Consider the following 19,126-nt stretch of genomic DNA (forward strand, 5'->3'; position numbering starts at 1 on the left):
ATGAAGCTCCTGGAAGTATCGTCTCCTAAAAGTTCAGCAGTCAGTTTGGATCTTCTTAATCTATATGTGGTTAACCAGATATCAACCAAAAAAGAAAACACTGGTGAGTTTTGGATATTCTGACACATCAGAATTAGTTATTCTTAACTATTACTGCTGTTATTTTAGTTCTTGTTCTTCCATTTACAACTTTACCCTCAAGTAAACATTGTTTTATTTTTAAAGTAAAAAATTTTATGTTAATACAAAAATCATGACTGAATAAATTAAGTCCAGGCATAAGAGGAATCAAACAACCTTGGCTCCTGCCTACTTCACCTTTACAGCCTTGTGCAGTGTCCTGGTTCCAAGCCAGGCCAGGGTAAATATTTGCAGTAGCCAGGACAGGCATGGCCAGGACTCTGAGGTGACTCTACACCTCCTCACATCATACTGTGGGGAAGAAGTCCCATCCAGTGGGGCAGTGAGTGGCCAGGGAATGTTGTGCTCCCTGTGGTGAGCACCTACCTGTGAATCATCACTCTGTTATTAATAGAATTTCTTGTTTCATTGCTGCTTCCAGTAAATTGTTCTTATCTCAACCCATGATCTTTACCTTTTGTGCCTCCAATTCTCCTCTCTGTCCTCTGCCATGATGGGGAGAGGGAGAAGGAAAGGGAGAAGGAGATGGAAAGGAGGGAGAAGGGAGAGGGAGCAAGCAGCACATGTTTTGAAGTGTTTCTGTGGGAACACTAAATTGGAGAATACTGTTCCTAAACCACTACACACACTTAATACCTTCCCCATTCTATTCATTAATTTTACCCCACATTCATTTATTTTCCTCTTTGCTGTTGAGTGGGTCCATTTCCCATCCATTTCCTTTTTCATAACTTTGGAGGCATTTGGAATAGTCTTGTCAGTTCTACCCAGACTATCTTTCTTAAAATCCATTATTAAACTTCTTGAGAAACATCACTAAAACTTGAGTCCTAGCTCTTTAAATGTAGATGTGAAACTTAAGGATATGGTTTAATGGTAGACTTGGCAGTGCAGATTTAATGGCTGAATTCGATGATCTTAAAGGTCTTCTTCAACCTAAATGATTCTGTGATTGTATGATTCTTGTCATCTGTGACATATTCATAAACACGATTATGGAATGTTTTTTGTCCTATGCTCAGAAGAGTAGGTGACTGAGGAAGGCAACACACACAGTGGCTGACTCAATAATTTTATACTATTGTGCCATTTAGAATAGAGTTTTTGTATGTATGTACTTTGTTAGTAGCAAAGAAAGAAACAAATATGGCTTTAAATGGACTAAGAAATATAAAACGACAGCTTTTGTACTCTAATGAAAATTCAGGAACCTCTGAACTTTCTCCAAGCCCAGCACTGACATAACAAATACATTCATTGCAGAGAGCGTGAGGAAGCCAGTCCACATTGATATCACTGAAGATGAAAAAAAACCCATCAGGAGGCATAACTTAGAGCTTCCCATGTCACCCCTACGTACACAACACAAGTCAAACTTAGATGATCTCCAGAGCAGGTACTTGTATAAAATAGGCAATAGTTATGCAATAGTGAGGTTCTGGGAGAGGTATTTCATTATAGTCTTAACATTTGAGGTATCAAGGAAACATAAACATACCATTGTAAATGGGGAAGTTTTACAACCACTCCTGTAATTCCAGTGATACTCTTACTGTGAGAGAGTAATTAATAAATTCTGAATTAAAAACTGCACATGAAGGTGAGAGATTTTTTTAAAACTGCTTAAGTATCTGTACTCATGTCAGGTACTTAAGTTTATCTCAAGGAGCAGGTTATTCAAACAGCATTATGCACTTACTCTGTTTTCCCATCCAGCTTTGGACACCCTAAAGTGACCAATTCACAGACAGGCTGCTCACAACTGCCTAACAATCAGGCTGTTTTAAGATGTGTGGAATAATATTTCTAAGTTATTCTGAAATTAATACTCAGAATATTTTAATAGTTTTGATCTTGTATTTCATAGGCTGTTTTTATTCATTTTACAAGGTTACAAAAGCAAGTATTGGAAAGCAGAAGACAACATCTCTCAGAAAAAGTTAAATACCAGCATAAGGTAAGTTTATTGTCCTTATGATATAAGACTAAGTATGTGCAGTAATTACTGTATTTTTAAGTGATTTTTCAAAGAGTGGACAAATCTCATGGATACTGAAACACAAGAAGTCTTCTTTCTCTTTAAGAATATATGGATAAATTATTTTCATGCTGCTTATATATTTCTTGAAAAAAAGCTAAAAATGTATTTATATCCATCTCTCCTCAGGATAGCATTTGTGTGCATGCTTCAGATTAAGTAATTACTTATATGCTTCCCTGAAATAAGCCCTTATTGCCTTAAATTTTTAGTGAAAAGTCAGAATATAGAAATTCTATATTCTATATCAGAATATAGAAAATTTTCTCTTCTTTGTGGTTTATGTGCAGAGATGTAAAAGATACAGAATAGCTTGATTACTTTGAACTTTATGCTTAAGTCAAAACAGTTTTAGCTAAATAAAATATATCTTTGTTATGTTTTGTCCAGCTCATTCCACAAGTAATGGAATTAGGCTATGTTGATTCTAGTACAGAAAACGAAGACAACTTGGCAAGAGTTTTTAGTGCTTGTCCATTGCCCTCCTCTATTTTTCAGTTCCCTTACTGTACACAGCTTTCAGAAGAAAATTTCAACACAAAACTAATGGGCAACGTTTGGGAACAGATCTATGAAAAAAAGCTGCAAAACCAGGTTTGGTTAATGTTTTACTTCCATGGAATCACTTTAAACTAACTTTCATTTATTTGGTGTGTAAAACTAGTGTAACAGTGATGGTAATTATGATTGATCAACATTTTTTGTAGGCTGGTGGCAATGAATATTCTGTATATTTATTTTATTGTTCTGAAATAAGCTCAACTTGAGCTTTTGTTCACTGAACTCTCAGTGTTGCTGATATCTGCAGAGAGAGAATTAGTCACATACTGGTGGCTTTCTTTTGCTTCTGGCTTATAAATTTGGTTAAAGAAATCTGAAATATATTACAGCTAGAAATACAGCTTTCCTAAACATACAGTTAGTGTAACTGGGTGTTGCATGATCCCAGGTGATCCCCATGACCTAATTTTTTATCTTTTAATGTCTCAGTGATTAACATAGTTCTTACAGTATTTTCAGTGCTCTGCTGTTTAACTCTTTAAAGAAACAGTTGAAAGTTATTTGTTCTGATGTATATTACTATTTTTTCTTTTTGTTAACTTTGTGATTCTTAAAAGAATCATCCTTAGAAAAGTGATAGCAAATGTAATATGCTTTTTTAAAGCAAATATATTAGTCATTGGAAATAATAAAAAAAAATTTGTGTTTCACCAATGATATTTTGAAGTTTTGAGGTAAGTGAGGAAGAAATACTCGAAGAATTTCAGAAGGGGAGATGATGGGTTGTTCAGGGAATGAGTAAGCCAAAACTCACAGGAAGCTGACCTGAAGAACAAAGAAGCCTGAGAAATATGTTTTCAAAACACAACTATGTTTTGTCCACTGCTATGTGCAAGAGAATGATTCGATTCTGGAGGCCAGTTTGGCAGAATCAGGGAATCCCTGACGGAGGTCAAATGCAAAGAGGAAGAGTGCCAGGAGGGATGGGCAAGGCAGGAAGAAGACAGAAGCATCCCCTCAGCTGGGAGGGGTGGCATTAGGATGGCCAGAGCTGAGAATCAAAATGGGTGAGAAGAACAGCAAGGAGGACTTCTGTAGGTGTGTCATCAAAGAAAGGAAAGCAAGGAAAATGCTGTCCACTGCTAAATAGAGTTGAGACCAAGTGAAAGATTACATGGAAAAGCCTGAGGTACTCAAAGACTACTTTGCTTCAAATTTTTCAGACAAAATCTGCTCTCTGGCTCATCTTAAAATGCAGTCAGGAGTTGGGGGGAGTTGAATGAACCAGTAGGGAAGGAACAAGTTAGAGAATCCATTGTAACTTGAACATAAAGAAATATATGAGACTGGACAGAGTCCAGCCTAGTATATTCAGGGTGTTGGATGACATCACTGCAAGGCACATATTTATCACCCTTGTAAGGCTGTGGTGAGCAGAGAAGCTTCCCAGTGAGAAGAAATACACAAATGTTATGTCCACCTGCAAAAATGTAGGCATGATCTGGGGAAGCATCATCTCCCCTCTGTCCCTGGAAGGATTAAGGAGCTAAGCTCCCAGAGGCATTTCCAAGGTACATGAGGAACAAGAAGGTGTCTGCAAACAGCCATCAGATTTTGCAAGGTGGACTCTGCCTGGTGGACCCAATTGCTTTCTGTGATGGAATTAGTAGCTCTGGGAATTAGAGAGAAGAGCAGGCATTATTTACCTTGACTTTAGGAAGGCTTTTGACAAAGTTTCCCATGGGATTCTAGTAGCCAAACTGGGTGACTATGAACCAGATGAATGGACAATAGGATGAGAAAAAACTGTCTGTTACTGTCATGCTTAAAGTAGTTATCTGTTGGCTAAAGTTTGTTTGGCAACAGTTGAGCTGTAAGGAGGTTTGGGCTTCTGCTGTAAAGATATAAAGAAATAAAAATAGTGGGAAAATATGTGTATTGTTTGCAAACCCAAGTTGAAACTTTTAAAGACTGTAACAGTTATGTACATTCCCAGTTTGACAGCTTCTACTGTTTTCTCAGCCAGGTAACAGCTTTGATCGAGACCCTTGGAATACAAACCCTCCAAGCCAGTGCATTTTCAGGAAGTCTGATACAGTGTCTCAGGAGCTGTTCAAGCCATTTGATAGGTAGGCAGTGATTTTACATTAATGAGGAAAGTAAGGGTCAAGTTTAATTAAGAAAAATACTAAAATAATCAAAACCTTATTGCTATTTGTTTTTTTCACTGACTGTTTTTCAAATAAAAATTGAAATCAAATGGAAATACTAAACAAAGCTATTTAAATCTGCTGAAAGGCAGTAAAATCTGAATTTTGGGTAGGCACTTGGAACCATGATCTATTTTTTGCAGTGTCACAGACATGATAGTGTTGCTGAATTCACCTTGGATGATAGCGCAGATTTACTAAGAAGCTATGAGGAGGGGAAAGCTGCCCCAGGGGTTATTAGTTCAGGGCAGTGTTGCAAGTGCTTTTCTGACAATCTTGATGCAGTAGCAATTGAGCATCTGCACCTGCATTATTTATGCTAGGTGTTCCAGGAACAAAGCATTTTCTTTCCTTCTCTTTCATATGTGATCCTACTATAGCTTTCTTTTTTCCCTATAATTGATTCAATAATACTTCTATGAGAATATACACATTGTTTTTAAAAGAATGGATAGAAATTGAGAATATATTTCTTTTTGTATGTGCTGATTAAAAATCTTTCAAATCACAGATGATTTAGGGCCAGACTCATTTGTACCGAACATTTTATTTAATTTTTTTCCAGCGGCTCTCCCTTGGACCTAAAGGTCTTACATAGCTAATCTTACTTTATTCCTTCTATTCCATAAGTCTGCCATATGGTTGAAAGTTCCTGTCCATCTCTAGCTTAGGCTGGATAGAGACATAAAAAGGCCATACAGTATTTTGCTGTTCCTGAAGGGCCTGCAGGCTCTTTGCGTGGGGAGTCAAGTGACCCATAAAATCACTGGCCAAATAAAAACTAAACACATCAGCCTCTTTAACTTCCACTCTTCTAGTGGCTTCTCCTGGCTTTCTCCAGCAAAACCTAACAGTATTCACCTTGCTGCACATCTGAGTGAATTCCCAATTAATATATTTACACTGAGCCCTGTATAACCTTACCTCACCTCACCTCACATACATCTCTCCTTTCTCCACCAGTCATCAGGCCTGCACTCATCTGCTTATGTCATATCCTCTCATCTTCTACCCATTCATGGGTCACTAACACCATTTCCTTTCCAACTGCTCTTCAGATCCATTTCTTTGTTTTGTCCTCATTTTGTTTTCATCCATTGTAGCCATAAATTCTTATACCTCAAGAGATCACAATTCTTCTGTGAAGGGAGTTTCTTCCACTGTATGTGAAAAGTAGGGTGTCAATTTATACAGTTGTTTAATGTAATGATGTAATTAATGTCCATAATTCTGAGACCTGTGGCACATCAAGGTTATTAAATATTAATTAAACATTTTCATGTCATATTTCCTCATAAACACCTCAATTTTATTTTGCATAACAAAATATTCATCTACTCCTCAATTTTATTTTGCATAACAAAATATTCAGCTGGAGTTGAGAAAGGCTCTCTGAATTGCTTCACAAAATGGTTTTACCTTCCTCGTGTAGATCTATCTAAGAATCCTCTGAAATAAACTCTAGTGTGTTTAGCCTTCTAAAACTGTCCTGGTGAAGTTTCTGTAACTAGAGAAAACTAGTTTCTCATTCAAATTCCATAGAATCTTTATCCAGCTCCAAGTATTTGCTGATCAAAACACCACAGGCATTTTCTCCAGTAAGAGTTTTCTGTACTACATTTCAGTTCAAAATTCTATTGATAGCCTTGCTTAGAATGTTTTAAAGAAAGGTGGTTTTTTTTTTTTATTGGCCTTTTTTGCCAGATCTCTGTCCTTCAGAAGAATCTCAACTTTTTGCTCAGAGTTTCTGAAAGGTCAGTCAGCAGATCCATCCTGGAAAAAAACACAGTGAAAATGTTAGATTAAGAGCCCAGTAAGTGAAAGCATGATGGCTTTCATGTCCATGGTCCTCACATGATAAAATCTTCAAAACCACTACTTTCAGAAGTGGGATAGGAAAGTAGAGGCATAACAAAATGTCTGACTGGCCTCCTGACAGTGGAACAGAAAAATTCTGTGCTGAATCAGGATTACTGATTTCAAGTACAAATGAAAGTCACTTCTTATGGGCTTTCAGTATGGAAGAGAAATATAGTCTTAAGCAAACTACTTTTATGAATGGAAGAAAGTCTTTTCCTCTTTCTCTTTTTCTCCCCGACGTGGCCGCCTTTGGTCAGCTGGTGGAGCAGCAGTGACATACTGTGGCTGATTTTATAAATCACAATTCTCTGTCCAGGAGGATGTGCTCCATGGCTTTGTATATTTGGAGACATTAAGAAATAGGACCCCTTTTAAATCAATATTACCATAAAGTAGATATAAAACATAATAAAATACACACTTTTTCAGTTGAAATACTGTATATTTAGGACAAAATCAAGTGTAATGAGCAGTGAAGTTTTTGATATTTTTATCATCAAATTATCATAAAGTGTTGTGTTAACAGTATTTTGCTTGTCTGTGCACTCAGCAAAATGTTTTTTTCTCTTCTACCCCTGTTATACCTCATTGCCTACCCCCAGGCCAGACTGCATGAATTCTGCCAGGAAAAATCCAGTGATAATAGCCAGTAATGAATCAGAAAACTGTGAAGGAATAAAAGAACCAGTATTTGATGTTGTGAAAGAAACTGCAGGATTGAAAGATGGAAGTGGTTGTTCCTTTCTGGCACTATTTGAAGAAGAGAGTCAACCAATCCATAATAATCCTTCCACAAAGCATTTTAATCCTTTTTCTAACCAAAGCAATAATGACATTTTTTTCACTGTACCTGATGTTCAAAATCAAATTACCAACAGAAATTATTCTTGTGACACTAGAAGGGTTTATCCTGCAATCAATGCAAAAGGAGATTCTGCAGACAGACACCTTGAAGGCATTTTCACAGCTCCAGAACAGGTTTTCCTTAAAAGTAATAATGTGTCAAGTACAAGTTACAAGGAAACAAGTGCACTTCATAAAACACACCGGCAGAACTGTCATGAGGGACAGCACTACTTCATGCCCTGTGAACAGAAAGAAAGAAGAGCAAACCTTGAAAAAATTGGTGCGTGTCATATTTTAAGGACGTGTATTCTGGGTTTTATTCTCCTTTTAAAGATATATGTTCTTATAACCAGAGATGTATCTGCCCCAACTGAAAACATCATGAATCTTCAGAATGCAGTCACATAATTTTAAAACCCACTATTTAAATTATTTTAAAAACTTGACAGAAACTTTTATATTAATTGTATTTATTCTATTGCATTTCAAAATCAAGGTTTACTTTTTTTTTAATTTTAGAGACATTTGCTTATTACCATGATCAGCAGAATATCTTAAAGGAGAATGTGCAGAATTATTCAAGAAAAAAAAGGTGAGTGTCATGGAAATTACCAATCTATTAACCAGTGATAACTGCAGAGACTTTGCTGAATTGGAGAAATCCTGCTAAGAGCACAAGAAGGCAAAATTCTAAACAGTATTGCTGAGGACTCAATTTTCTTAGTGAAAATAGTACTGTACAATGTGAATAAATCTATGCACGGGAAAGCCCATTATGCCTCTGTGTATCTGCCCATAATAAGACAGAAATGCTGCTTCATGGGGCAGTTTGGAGATCCTGAAGTGAAGCTGTTGATCTGGCTTGTCCTCTAAAATACTCTGTCTCATTCCACTGGCTACAGAGCAAGTAGGTGTCTCCTCTGGGCTATGTGAGTCCTCTGTGTTTTACTAAAGACTTGTTTTTCAAAGACTGATACATAGTACCTTCCATTTTACAAAACAGCACTATCTTCTGTTATTGCTTCAATTCCATTTTGCATTTCAACTGAAATGAACTTTATGAAAAACATATTCTTGGTGTTAAATCTCAGGTTCAGAGATAAGTCCAGTGATCTCAGTAGTGGGAAGGATTTAATGGTTACTGAAGACAAAGTAAAAATTGAAAAGTCACCAGTAAGGAATTTAACTCAGAAAGAAAATAAAAATACTGGGGAAAAATCACTTACCAGAGAACTTGTGTTTGCCTTTCTCAGTGATGACAAGTCTGTGAAAGAAACAGCCTGGAATCAGAACCATGTCTTTGTGTTTGAAGAGGTAACTTTTAAAAAGATGTCTTTTTTTGTCAAACCCTCTGTTTGCATGATTCATTTGAGGTGGAGAAGGATTGTCCACAACAGTTAGAAATTGAATATAGCTTCACTGAATTAACTACCATGGAAGCTTCTTTTCCATCATGGTTTATATGAGGAATTCAGAAAGAACTGCTGCTAGTGATGTGGTTCAGACAGACAGGTCCACAGTTCACATGGTTTCATTCACACCTTGGCTGATGCCTGAAAGACATTGGGTAAGTTACCCATCAACACTTACGGTCACATTCTGCAGGCAGTGCCCAGACATTTATATGCAGGATGCTTCAGTATTATAAAGGAGCTTTGTGCCAGCATACATATAAAAAGTGTTTCAGATGTCTTGCCTGTAGAAGCCTGTAGAAGCTACATACGGTACTACTCAGGGGTAAAAGTACCTCTTAAGATAATTTGTGGTATGGTGCAGTGACTCTTTATGTAATACAGAAACTGAATGTTCCTCTCTAAACCTGAGATGCTGATCCAGCTGAACACTCACTATTAATACCTTATTATTTTTAACAGTTCACAACAGCACAAGAGAAAGGGTATAAGTTTGGACTGAGTTCATATCTTCATGAGATGGGTTAGTATTATTTATACATTATCACTTAAAAATATTTTCTCTACATGTGAAACTGAAACAGTTACTTTTAAAGCCAGGGAGAAAGATCTTTTTAGGATGTTAATTTTGATAAGGGCTTGTATATCTGATTCACACAGCACTGTAAAAAGACAACTAGCATTACCAGGTAACTAAGAATTAGTTGTGCTTGCTTTTCCTTGAAGAGTTATTCTCTTCCAATAGACTATATGCTGTCACTCCATGTGTGGACAGAAGGAGGGGGAGTAAGTGAGGTAATCCTACATCCTTCCTGCTCACTCAGTAGCTGTAGGGTCAGGGTGCTGGCTGCATTTCAGAGAAGAGGATCTCTCAAGGGCCTCCAAGAAAGAAATATGTAACTTGTATGGCAGCCAGTGTGCACATGGAGTCTGCTGTGCTCTTGTGCAGACTCTGCTCTCCAGAGTCCCACCTCTTTTTGGGTAGCCCAGTTCTGCTGCTGATTAACAGCACAGCTGAGGCTTTGGGGGCCCCATCTCACAACCTCTGTTAAGATGTGTTGACCTGAGAAGAGTTGCTGAGAACAAGATTGACCTTGCTAACATTTTGTTCTTTAAACAGTATCTTAAACCTGCATCAGAAATAGTAATGTTTAATTCTACAAGCTGTACTTGAGAGTTGGGTCTTTGGGGATTGTTCTGTGAGTAACCTTTTCTTTCTTTTTCATCTAATTTTTCAAGATGTGGACTCACCACTCAGCAGCCAGTCTTACAGTTACTCTCCAAGGCAGACTGAGAGCTATTTGAGCTCTAGTCCTGACACAGTGAGTAAATCCTTGTGGGCTGGCAGGGTTTTATTTGAATCATATTTCTATGCCCGAGTGCACCTAAGGGTGGATGTAGCTGGAATCTCATTTTGTTTTGTACGAGGTAACTTCATGTGTGATGAGGACAAGAAATTATGACCTGTAAATTTTCATAAGTAATTTGACAGACATGTGGTCTGTTCTCTTGATAATGGCTGGCCTTGTGGAATTATATTGCATGACTGTGGGAAGATGCTAAGCAATGTTCTATGCTCTTCCTGTATGTATAGCTGCCTTACATTACATGCCTGTAAAGCAGAATGATTTGATGCACTGTGTTTTCAGTCATTCTTGAACACAAAAATGCCATGGTGTGAGATTATAAATTGCATGGGAGAGTGGAGGTCTGCATTGGCCACCTTCTCTTCACCAAGAGCCGTCCTTGGAAAAGGAACAAAACAACCCACAAACAACCAAAAGCAGACAGTTCTGGCCTTTCTGTTTATTTCACTTAGCTATTAGCAAGTCATTACTTTAGTCCTTAGTTACTGAACTATTTGAACAGTTACAATTGTACAATTCTGTTCAAACAGTCTGAAGAGGAAGACACAGCCAAAAAGAAGGAATATCTGAATGAACAGCCCTTGAAGGCACATGGTGCCAACCTGTTCTCAGCCTCAGTGAGCAGAGAGGCCCCCAAGAGCTCTCACACCCGAAGTGTGGGTATGAAGCCCAGCAGTACTTTGGCTAGTAAAGAAGCTAACAATCTTCAGGAGAAAGACTCCAATTTTTGTGCCACAGAGGAGGAAAATAAAACCCACCCAGCTCTGTCTCAGGGCCCATGGCACCACACCTTTCAGAGGGAGCATGTCGGTAGCAGCACCAGGTGCGATGTTTGGTCGCAGACCGAGGGCTCTGTGACCGTAGAGAAGGTGGACGTGGGCACCCAGTGTGGCACCCTGAGGGTGTGCAGCTGTGGGGGATCGCTCCCCGCTGCCCGCAGCCCGGCAGGAGAGCAGCAATGGCCAGTGCGGGACGGGCAGCAGCCCGCGGGCGCCGGCGGCGCGGCCGGGACCAACGCCTTCTCTGCTGAGGCCGAGTACCTGAGTTTGCCTGGCAGGAGGACTCTAGAGGTGCTGAACTACATTGATAAAATGAAGGACAGAGAGAAGCAGTGATCAACTATAATGGCATGTTAGGAACACAGTAGTTTTGTCCTGTTCTCAGTGTGTTTCATTCAGTTGGCATATTCTGATTTTTCTAGCATGGTTAGGCAAAAGATACTTTTACTGTTTGTTTGCTTTAACTATCAGTAATTATGGGTTTCTGTACCTACTGCTATCTCAAAGTACGGGTTTCTATAGATATCCAACTATTAACAACGGATTTTACAATAGCCTAGTAAATAACAACATTGGGAATTATAGTTTTCCCCACCATGTATCTGTAGGATTCTGTAGTTTAGAATTGATTGACTATGTTTCTTTTAAGGTAATAGGAAGATGTTGTTCTACTTCAAAAAATATTTAGTGTGGCTCTGAGTTCAGAGCCATTGTCTGATTCTCACCCATTTTAACAGAAAAACTTGCCTTTGTCATATGTTCATACTAAACACAAAAATAGGAAACAACAGAAAATTTACATCTGTACACATAGAATAGAATGTAATTTAAAAATATCTAATTTATTAAATTCTTTTAAATGCTCTTTTTTTTTCCTGCAGCAGATCCAGTCATTCATTTTCTGGCTGTTAATCTAAAAAAATCTGTCATGTGTTTCTGTATTCTGTCTGCAAACTGAAAATCTGAACTACTTGCATCTTCATTTCAGTATTTGTGTAAAGCTACAAATACAGCAAATAAAAGTTTCTGATAATATTGTTTCTAGGTTATGTTCTTGGCTTCTAAAAAGTTCCTGGTAAAGGTGTCTGTTACCAACATCTCCTTACAGATCCTACAGATCCATACACCTTCAATCCTATATAGATATCTCTCTATCTTAACTCTGTGTATGTGTGTGTACATATATATATACATATAATATGTGTATATATAGAAATGCCTGTGCTGGCATTGGCCAGCTGGCTCCTTGCAGGGCTCCTCTTCTTCTGGGCTTGGGCAAAAGCTGTGCTGGAGACTCCTTAAACAGGAGATTTGCTTCTATAAGGTTATTATGTTGTGTTTTCCCCTTAGAGTCTGCTGTTAAAAGATTCCCTGCCCTTATTCCCACCAGGTCAGGGGTTTTTCTATGCTTTGTAGAAGGGGTGAGTGTCACCCAGCCTAGATGAGACTTGTCACCATTCTTTGTCTCTGTTCTCATCATCAAACAAGTGGCTGGTTTTGCTGCTGGTTGGTTGTTTTTTTTTTTTTTTTGAAGCTAAGTCTCATTTTTAAAAGAAGGTCTACATTGCTCAACAGTTTGCAGGTTTATGGCTGTGCTGTTTTTTAAAATAGCAGCTCAGAAATTTCAGTGGACTGTTCTGTACTTGGAAGAAAATAGCACTGTCTTTTATATGTATAAATTGCATACATAGGAAGTGGTTTGCACAGCCAGACTTCTAAACCATGTAACTATCACTTAGCCAATTCACTGCCCACTTCCTAAGGCTTGACACAAGCAGATTTTCTTTTTTAGGTTGCCTCAATTTGTTGTCAAAGCAAACTCCCTAGTAATTTTTTTTAAACTGCAATATTCATCTTCTTCACAGGAGATATAATTTATTTGAATAACAGCTATGATTTTCTGAAAGCTCAGCTGTTAGCCATGGTTTCTAAAGCATAGATTTTCACTCAGTGTGACAAAGTCAATTCAGATTGTGCCACACCAGCAGTGGCCCATGCTGGCTTGAATGTTGCTTTCCCAACAGTCCCTCACACCTGGTACATACCTGTGAGTCCTTCCAGTCGTGTTTGTCCAGCTTCCCAGCCTCCCCCACAACTGATGTGTCCCCAGGCACTTGGCCTGCCAGCCTGCAATACACTGTGGCACATAATAGCTAAAAGCTCCAGCACTGTATGCTTTAGAGGGGTTTTATTACTGCAGCAGATGTAAAATTGGCCAAAGAGTTCTTTGGTGTCTGGGTTAGAGAGGTGCTGGTGGCCCAGACAGAGATGAACTGCCATTAACTTGCAGTGGAAGTTCTGCTCCTGGTTTCTCTCTGATGGTGGCATTGTTTGCTGGGACTCTTAAACTGTGGTTAGTTTTACACTGAAGCGAGCTACCCACGTTCAGGCAGATACTCCAGATCTGCAGAGCTGGCCTCTGAGCCAACATATTCCCAGTCTGTGCCTATGAATCTAAGGGACAAAGAAGGCAGGTTGGCACTTAGGTGGGAAAAGAGGGGCAGTTGCACCATATGGATGTATGTGGGGGGGGGTTTCAAATGCTCTTTATTAAGTTATTCCTCATATTTATCATCGTTAAAAGCCACTCAGTGGGTATCACTTATTTTCACTCCAGCCACTGATATAGAAAATCTCACAATCTGTCCAGTCCCAGCCAGGTTTCAGCCTGGACTGCACTGAAATTCCACTGCTCAGTGCCAGAAACTCACCCTCTGACTGACTGTACATAAGACCTGCATGTATGTCTATAATGCAATAATTCACCATTTGGGATATCAATCACTGTAGATAATCATGTTTCAAAGCCTTTGGATGAGAGTATATAAATTCAAATTACATTCCCATTTTTACCTGTAATTGCATAGCAATCAGAAGAAAGAAAACTATCTTTGTAGTGGTTTGTGTGCTGGCAATGATGACAAATAAGGCTGCATGCTCTTTATAGCCACTAGAGAAGTATTTTAAAGTAGTTGCATTACTATTATTGCAATTAAAGAGACTTGTGCTTTCTCCTTAGCTCAGCACCAGTCTGCCCCTCTGTTAGTACTCTGTTAGAGTACTTTCTTTCCCTTGATTATTTTGTGACTTCAGGGAAGAGCTGAGTTTGGTTTAATGGCAAGTAGTGACCTCAAACTGTGCTTTCTTCAGCTGATAATTCAGCAGCAGTAATGATTGTCATCTAACTAAATGTAATGATTGTCATGTCACTGAATGTAATGATTTCCATCTCTCTAAATGCATTCAGGCCCCACCAGCTTTCTCTGAGGCAATAGCCTAGGCAGAGGCACCCCTGTTTCATCCATGCCATTCTTCCTGGCAGCATGCTGAGCCTCCAGGGAGGCCATGGAAATGCACATGTTTTTAACTGTTTGGTAAGCATCAATTGTAAGTAGAATTTTGTTGGGGAAAAGGACAGAAGGGTACCTGTAATTAAGCAAAAACCCGGGAGCTTATTGGTGGCAGTCAAATACTTCTAAACACAGATGGAAAGGCTCTCACTGAAAATACTACCATAAGTTTCAGTCAGAATCAGTTTTAATATACAGCTCATAACTTAATTTCCCTCCAAAATCAGCTCTAATGACAGTAACCTGCAAGGTAAGATTTTCTGGGCAAGCACCAAGAGAAGTTTGGTCATTAATGGACCAGTTTGTTGCTGGATGTTCTGCCAAGAGCCTCCACAAATGTAGAAATTCTTATTTCATTTTCATGAAGGATTATCATTATAGGAAATGAGAGGCTTAAGTCTTCATACAAGTAATTATTTCTCTGGTAGAAACTGTGAATTGGCTTTTCAAGGGTTTTAACAGATAGCAGATTGAGGGAGGATGAGGTTTCCTGGAAAAAACATTTAACTCTGCATTCAGTGCCTTCTCTGTCCTCATGAAAGTCAATGACCTTTCTGCAATGCTTCTTCAGCCTGTTCTCCTGACAGCCTCTCAGAGGTTAGAGGTGACAATCCCAGTCACCCAAACCAGAGCTTGCTTCTCCAGGCTGGTGATGGGGAGCTCCAGCCAGGTCTCCTGACTCTCTGAGCTGAATGCTGAACGTGTCCCCCTCTCCAAGCATTCTGCAGTGACTGCACACCCTGATGGTGCTTGCTCTGGTGCCACAGCCCTCTGGGTGTGCAAGCTGACAGGAGCAGCTCCTGGTGAGCTCCCACACAGCACAGAGCTGCAGAGGGTGCTGGTACACCTGCTCTGTGGGAGGGGATGGGGGATCTTGGGCCCAAACACAGAGGGGTGGAGAGTGAGAGAGTCAAGATAAGGCAGGAGGCTGAAAGAGGCCTGTTGAATTGTTTAACAGAGCTGAAAGAAAACATGTCCAGATGAACCATTTATCTGTGCCCGTTTGCAGAGAGAGTGCTGTGATTTACTGCCAGTGTCACACTCAGCACATGGGTGCTGGCCTGACCCAGAGCTGTGGCTGATCACAGGACAGACCAATCTTTCTTACTGCAGAAGATTTATTTCATATCCTGGACTGGAGTCATTATTGAGAAACAGGAGATCTGTAAGGAGCTTTGCTCCCCAGAGAAGCTGCACTCCATGCAAACAAATTAATTTCTGGAGAACCCCAAACCAGCTGAAACTGGCAGGGATCTCCAAGCTTGCCCAGTGCAAGCCCCACTGACAGCAGGGCCAGCTGGAGCAGGGTACTTGGGGCCATGGCCAGCTGCTATCACACACACCCAGGCTGGGGCTGGGGAATAAGCCCTGCCACGAAGGGGCTCCAGGGAAGCTGTGCCTGCTCCCAGCAGCTGCTGCAGATGGAGGCAGCCACTGCCTGAGCCACTTCCTCCCTGTGCTGAGAGCAGGGCAGGGGCCTGGGGCTGGAGGAGGGGGAGCTGTAGGTGTATGGGGAGGGAGGCTGGGTGCTGCTGCTGCCCTGCCCTGCTCCACCTCCTTAGAGCACAGCTCCTGCCTCTCTTGCCTCTCCTCACCCACATTTCTGTGCAGCAATGAAGAGCAGCAGTGTTTCACCCCAACACCAGCTCATCCCTGAGTGCACAGCCAGAGCTCCTCCAGCAGCCCTGCAGCCTTGGGCTGCACTAACTATGGGCACTCATCACTCCCCCACCAGGGACTGTGAGGGTCCCCAGGGTATCCCTGTGAATCCCACCAGCCACAAGGAAGCTTGACATAGACAGAATACAAAAAGTATCTCATGTGGTACCAGGCTGGGGGTGGCAGTTAGCCTTCTCCCAGCTTACAAAAACTTTGCTTGCTCTTGACTTTTTTCCCATCATTTTTAGTGGCCCATGAGAGGAGAGCAGTGGGGACAGCAGCTCCAGCTTAGTTCCAAAGCTGTATGGGGCATCTACCTCTCCCTCAGCCCCCTCAGCCAACCTGCAGGTTATGGGTACCTTGAACACCAGGGAAAGCACAGGAGAAGCCATACAGCATGAGACTGACTGACTGCAGTCACATCTTGTGACAAACCAGTGACAGGGCACACTGACCAGACATCCTGACAATGAAGGAGCTCACTGGGAGCAGCCAGACAGTTTTGATGCCATCTCCCCATGAATATGTTAGAACAAGTACCAATTTCATGGCAATGCTTATTCCAAGGCACCACTTCCCAGTGGGGACCTGGCCACCTGCTGCAGGCCACAAGTGCCACTTTAGGAACGGAGAAGTCATCTGGCACTTGCAGGACAGCTCCTTGTGTGACTGCCAACAGCCCCTTTGCAGCTACAGCTCTGCTGAGTGACCCTGAGTGAAGGCTTCAGGTGGAAAATGTGTATGTGTGATTTGGTGACAGCTGGATGGGGACACAGGGTCTCAGCAGCCTCAGCTGTGGAGATGGTTTTGAGAAGGAAAAGCTGCAGGACTGGGAAGGCTGAAAATGCCACATGTTAAGGAGAAGGGCAGGATGTGCCAGCAGAGCAGGGCTTGGCTCACCCTGCTCCTGACCCTGCTCCTGTGCCTTGTCACCATGCACAAACTGGTGAGAACAGCAGAGAACAGAGAGCTGGCCATAGAAATGGGGAATAATTCTCTCTATATATGCAGTTTTGATAGATTAGACAATTTAAAAAGTGCACTCCAGCACTCAAGAAGTGTAAAAAAAAAAAATTAAAAATTGAAGACTAAGCCTATGAATCTGAGTCCTGGGAAAAAAACCTCTGTTTTTTAGAGAGAGATTTAGATCTTGAATCAGCTGCATCCTCAGCCCAGTGCTGCCTTCTGACTTTGCCCCCCTCTACCCAGGACAGCTTGACACTGTCCCCTGACATCAGGCAGCGGTGTGGCAGAGACACTATGGGCACTATGTCCCCACACTCACACTTCACTAACCATCCTCCACACCTTATGCCCTTCCTTCCCCCAGCCTCTGCTCAGGATTTGCTTTGTGTTTTTTCTGCTCATGTTGCCGTGGCAACCTGATCCAGTCTCAATTCCACATATCACCTTGATTATGAAGTTTAGCTAATCCAGCCCCCTCTGCCCTCAAACTGCTCATGTATCTCACACCACCTCCCTGATGGGCCCCAAACTCTCACTGCTCCTTCAGGCATGGATCTTCCCCACCTCTCCAGCCCCTTTATCCACCTTTACTGATTTGTAAGTTGCTCTCTTTCCAATGGGGATGGACACTGCAGTGATTCACTGCTTTTGTGAAAGTGGGAGGCCCTTTGTTTTCCCTTCTCACACCTGGGTCCCCTCAAGGGACGTTCTCCCTTGGCATCAGTGCACTGCAGCTTCTACACTCCTTAACTGAGTGTAACTCCTGCATCTTTGTAAGGATCTGTGCGTTCTTGGAAGGATCTGTGGATCTGATCTAAGGATCTGTGGAAGAATGATCCACAGAACAGGGCTGCTTTGGAAGCCTTTAATTTCCCTGCCATTTTCTACCTGCAATAAAAGGCACCTAAGTCCCCCCTGTGTGGTGCTGGTGTTGATGTGTTACAAGACTGTGGGCAGGTCATTTTGGATGTGTGCTTCTCTTTCTTCCTTCACACAATACATCTCACTGCTCTGTGTATGACCCCTGCTTTTCTGTTTGGCATTAAGGATTCTATCTGAGCTTTCATGGGATATCACAGCCCCCAAAATCAGAGTGTGCTGGCTAAGGCAAAGGTTTCATACATCAGAAAAACAGATGGATCCTTGTATCCTCCTGAAACCCACATCCCAACATCTCCTATAAAAGTATCCAACCAAATTAAACTCACACAGCCCTCCAGATTTTTTTGCCAAAATCGACATGCAGAAAATATTCCTGGTAGTTCTGCAGTTAACTCTCAAAAAGCAAAAGCTTTCTAAGCTTCAGGACTATGCAGACCTTCTCAATCACACACACACATGCAGGTATGGGGTAGGTAACACATGTTAAACAAGGGAGTGAGAACCTGCCCTGGAGACCAGCTAACAAACAGCCCCAGGATGAGACCGTGGAAGTGCTGATGCCAGTGTGTGTGTGTGTCTGGTTTCCACAGAGCTCAGCTGGTTGCTTGATGGGCTGAATGCATTAGACTGTCCATCAGGAGAAGAGCTGAGATGCCAATCATTTTTTGTCAAGTGGAAGTGAAACTGTATCAGCTGAAGCACCCAAGTATGTTTGTGCAGGGAGCTCTGTGGGGGTGCGGGGTGAACTGGAGGGACACCAGCTCAGGGGACAACTGGCAGCAGGTCCCTTCAACCAGCCCAGGTGACCACTGGGATCAGAGAAAAGGGACTTTTTTTTTAAGCTTACCTTTAAGTTCCCCACTTACCTCCCACAAACTGTAGAAGCCTTGAAAGAAGCACTTAGTGCCTTGCACAAAGCAAAGGCCACACAGCACTCTAAGGGTGACTTCAGTTCAGATGAAGCATCACCCAGTCCTGATCCTGAAAATGCTCACAAAGATTTGGAGCAACTACTGTAACTGCCTGCAGTTCAGTTCTACACAAGGGAGAATGCATGTGGCAAAAATCAATCCATCAGTAGTTCTTTTGTAATAGTAGCTGGAGCATAGACAAAT

At 41.2% G+C, this 19,126-nt stretch overlaps 1 protein-coding gene across 1 annotated transcript; it reads left to right on the top strand.

Moving 5' to 3' along the window:
* REDIC1 (regulator of DNA class I crossover intermediates 1) lies at window positions 1-11,490 on the top strand. Its single transcript, XM_066549655.1, has 12 exons — window positions 1-103; window positions 1,405-1,537; window positions 2,032-2,098; window positions 2,570-2,773; window positions 4,703-4,809; window positions 7,353-7,876; window positions 8,116-8,188; window positions 8,850-8,910; window positions 9,471-9,531; window positions 10,184-10,189; window positions 10,248-10,330; window positions 10,906-11,490. The coding sequence occupies exons 1-12, from the start codon at window positions 1-3 to the stop codon at window positions 11,488-11,490; spliced, it is 2,007 nt and encodes a 668-aa protein (XP_066405752.1).
* The last annotated feature ends 7,636 nt before the right edge of the window (window positions 11,491-19,126 follow it).

Source organism: Molothrus aeneus, chromosome 5 (assembly GCF_037042795.1).
Source record: "Molothrus aeneus isolate 106 chromosome 5, BPBGC_Maene_1.0, whole genome shotgun sequence".
NCBI classification, from domain to species: Eukaryota; Metazoa; Chordata; class Aves; order Passeriformes; family Icteridae; genus Molothrus; species Molothrus aeneus.

Excerpts from the sequence above, each read along its gene's own strand:
- REDIC1 (XM_066549655.1), top strand. The coding sequence starts at position 1 with ATGAAGCTCCTGGAAGTATCGTCTCCTAAAAGTTCAGCAGTCAGTTTG. Across the intron at positions 7,877-8,115 it reads AGCAAACCTTGAAAAAATTG|AGACATTTGCTTATTACCAT; the intron begins GTGCGTGTCATA and ends TTTTAATTTTAG. Across the intron at positions 8,911-9,470 it reads ATGTCTTTGTGTTTGAAGAG|TTCACAACAGCACAAGAGAA; the intron begins GTAACTTTTAAA and ends TATTTTTAACAG.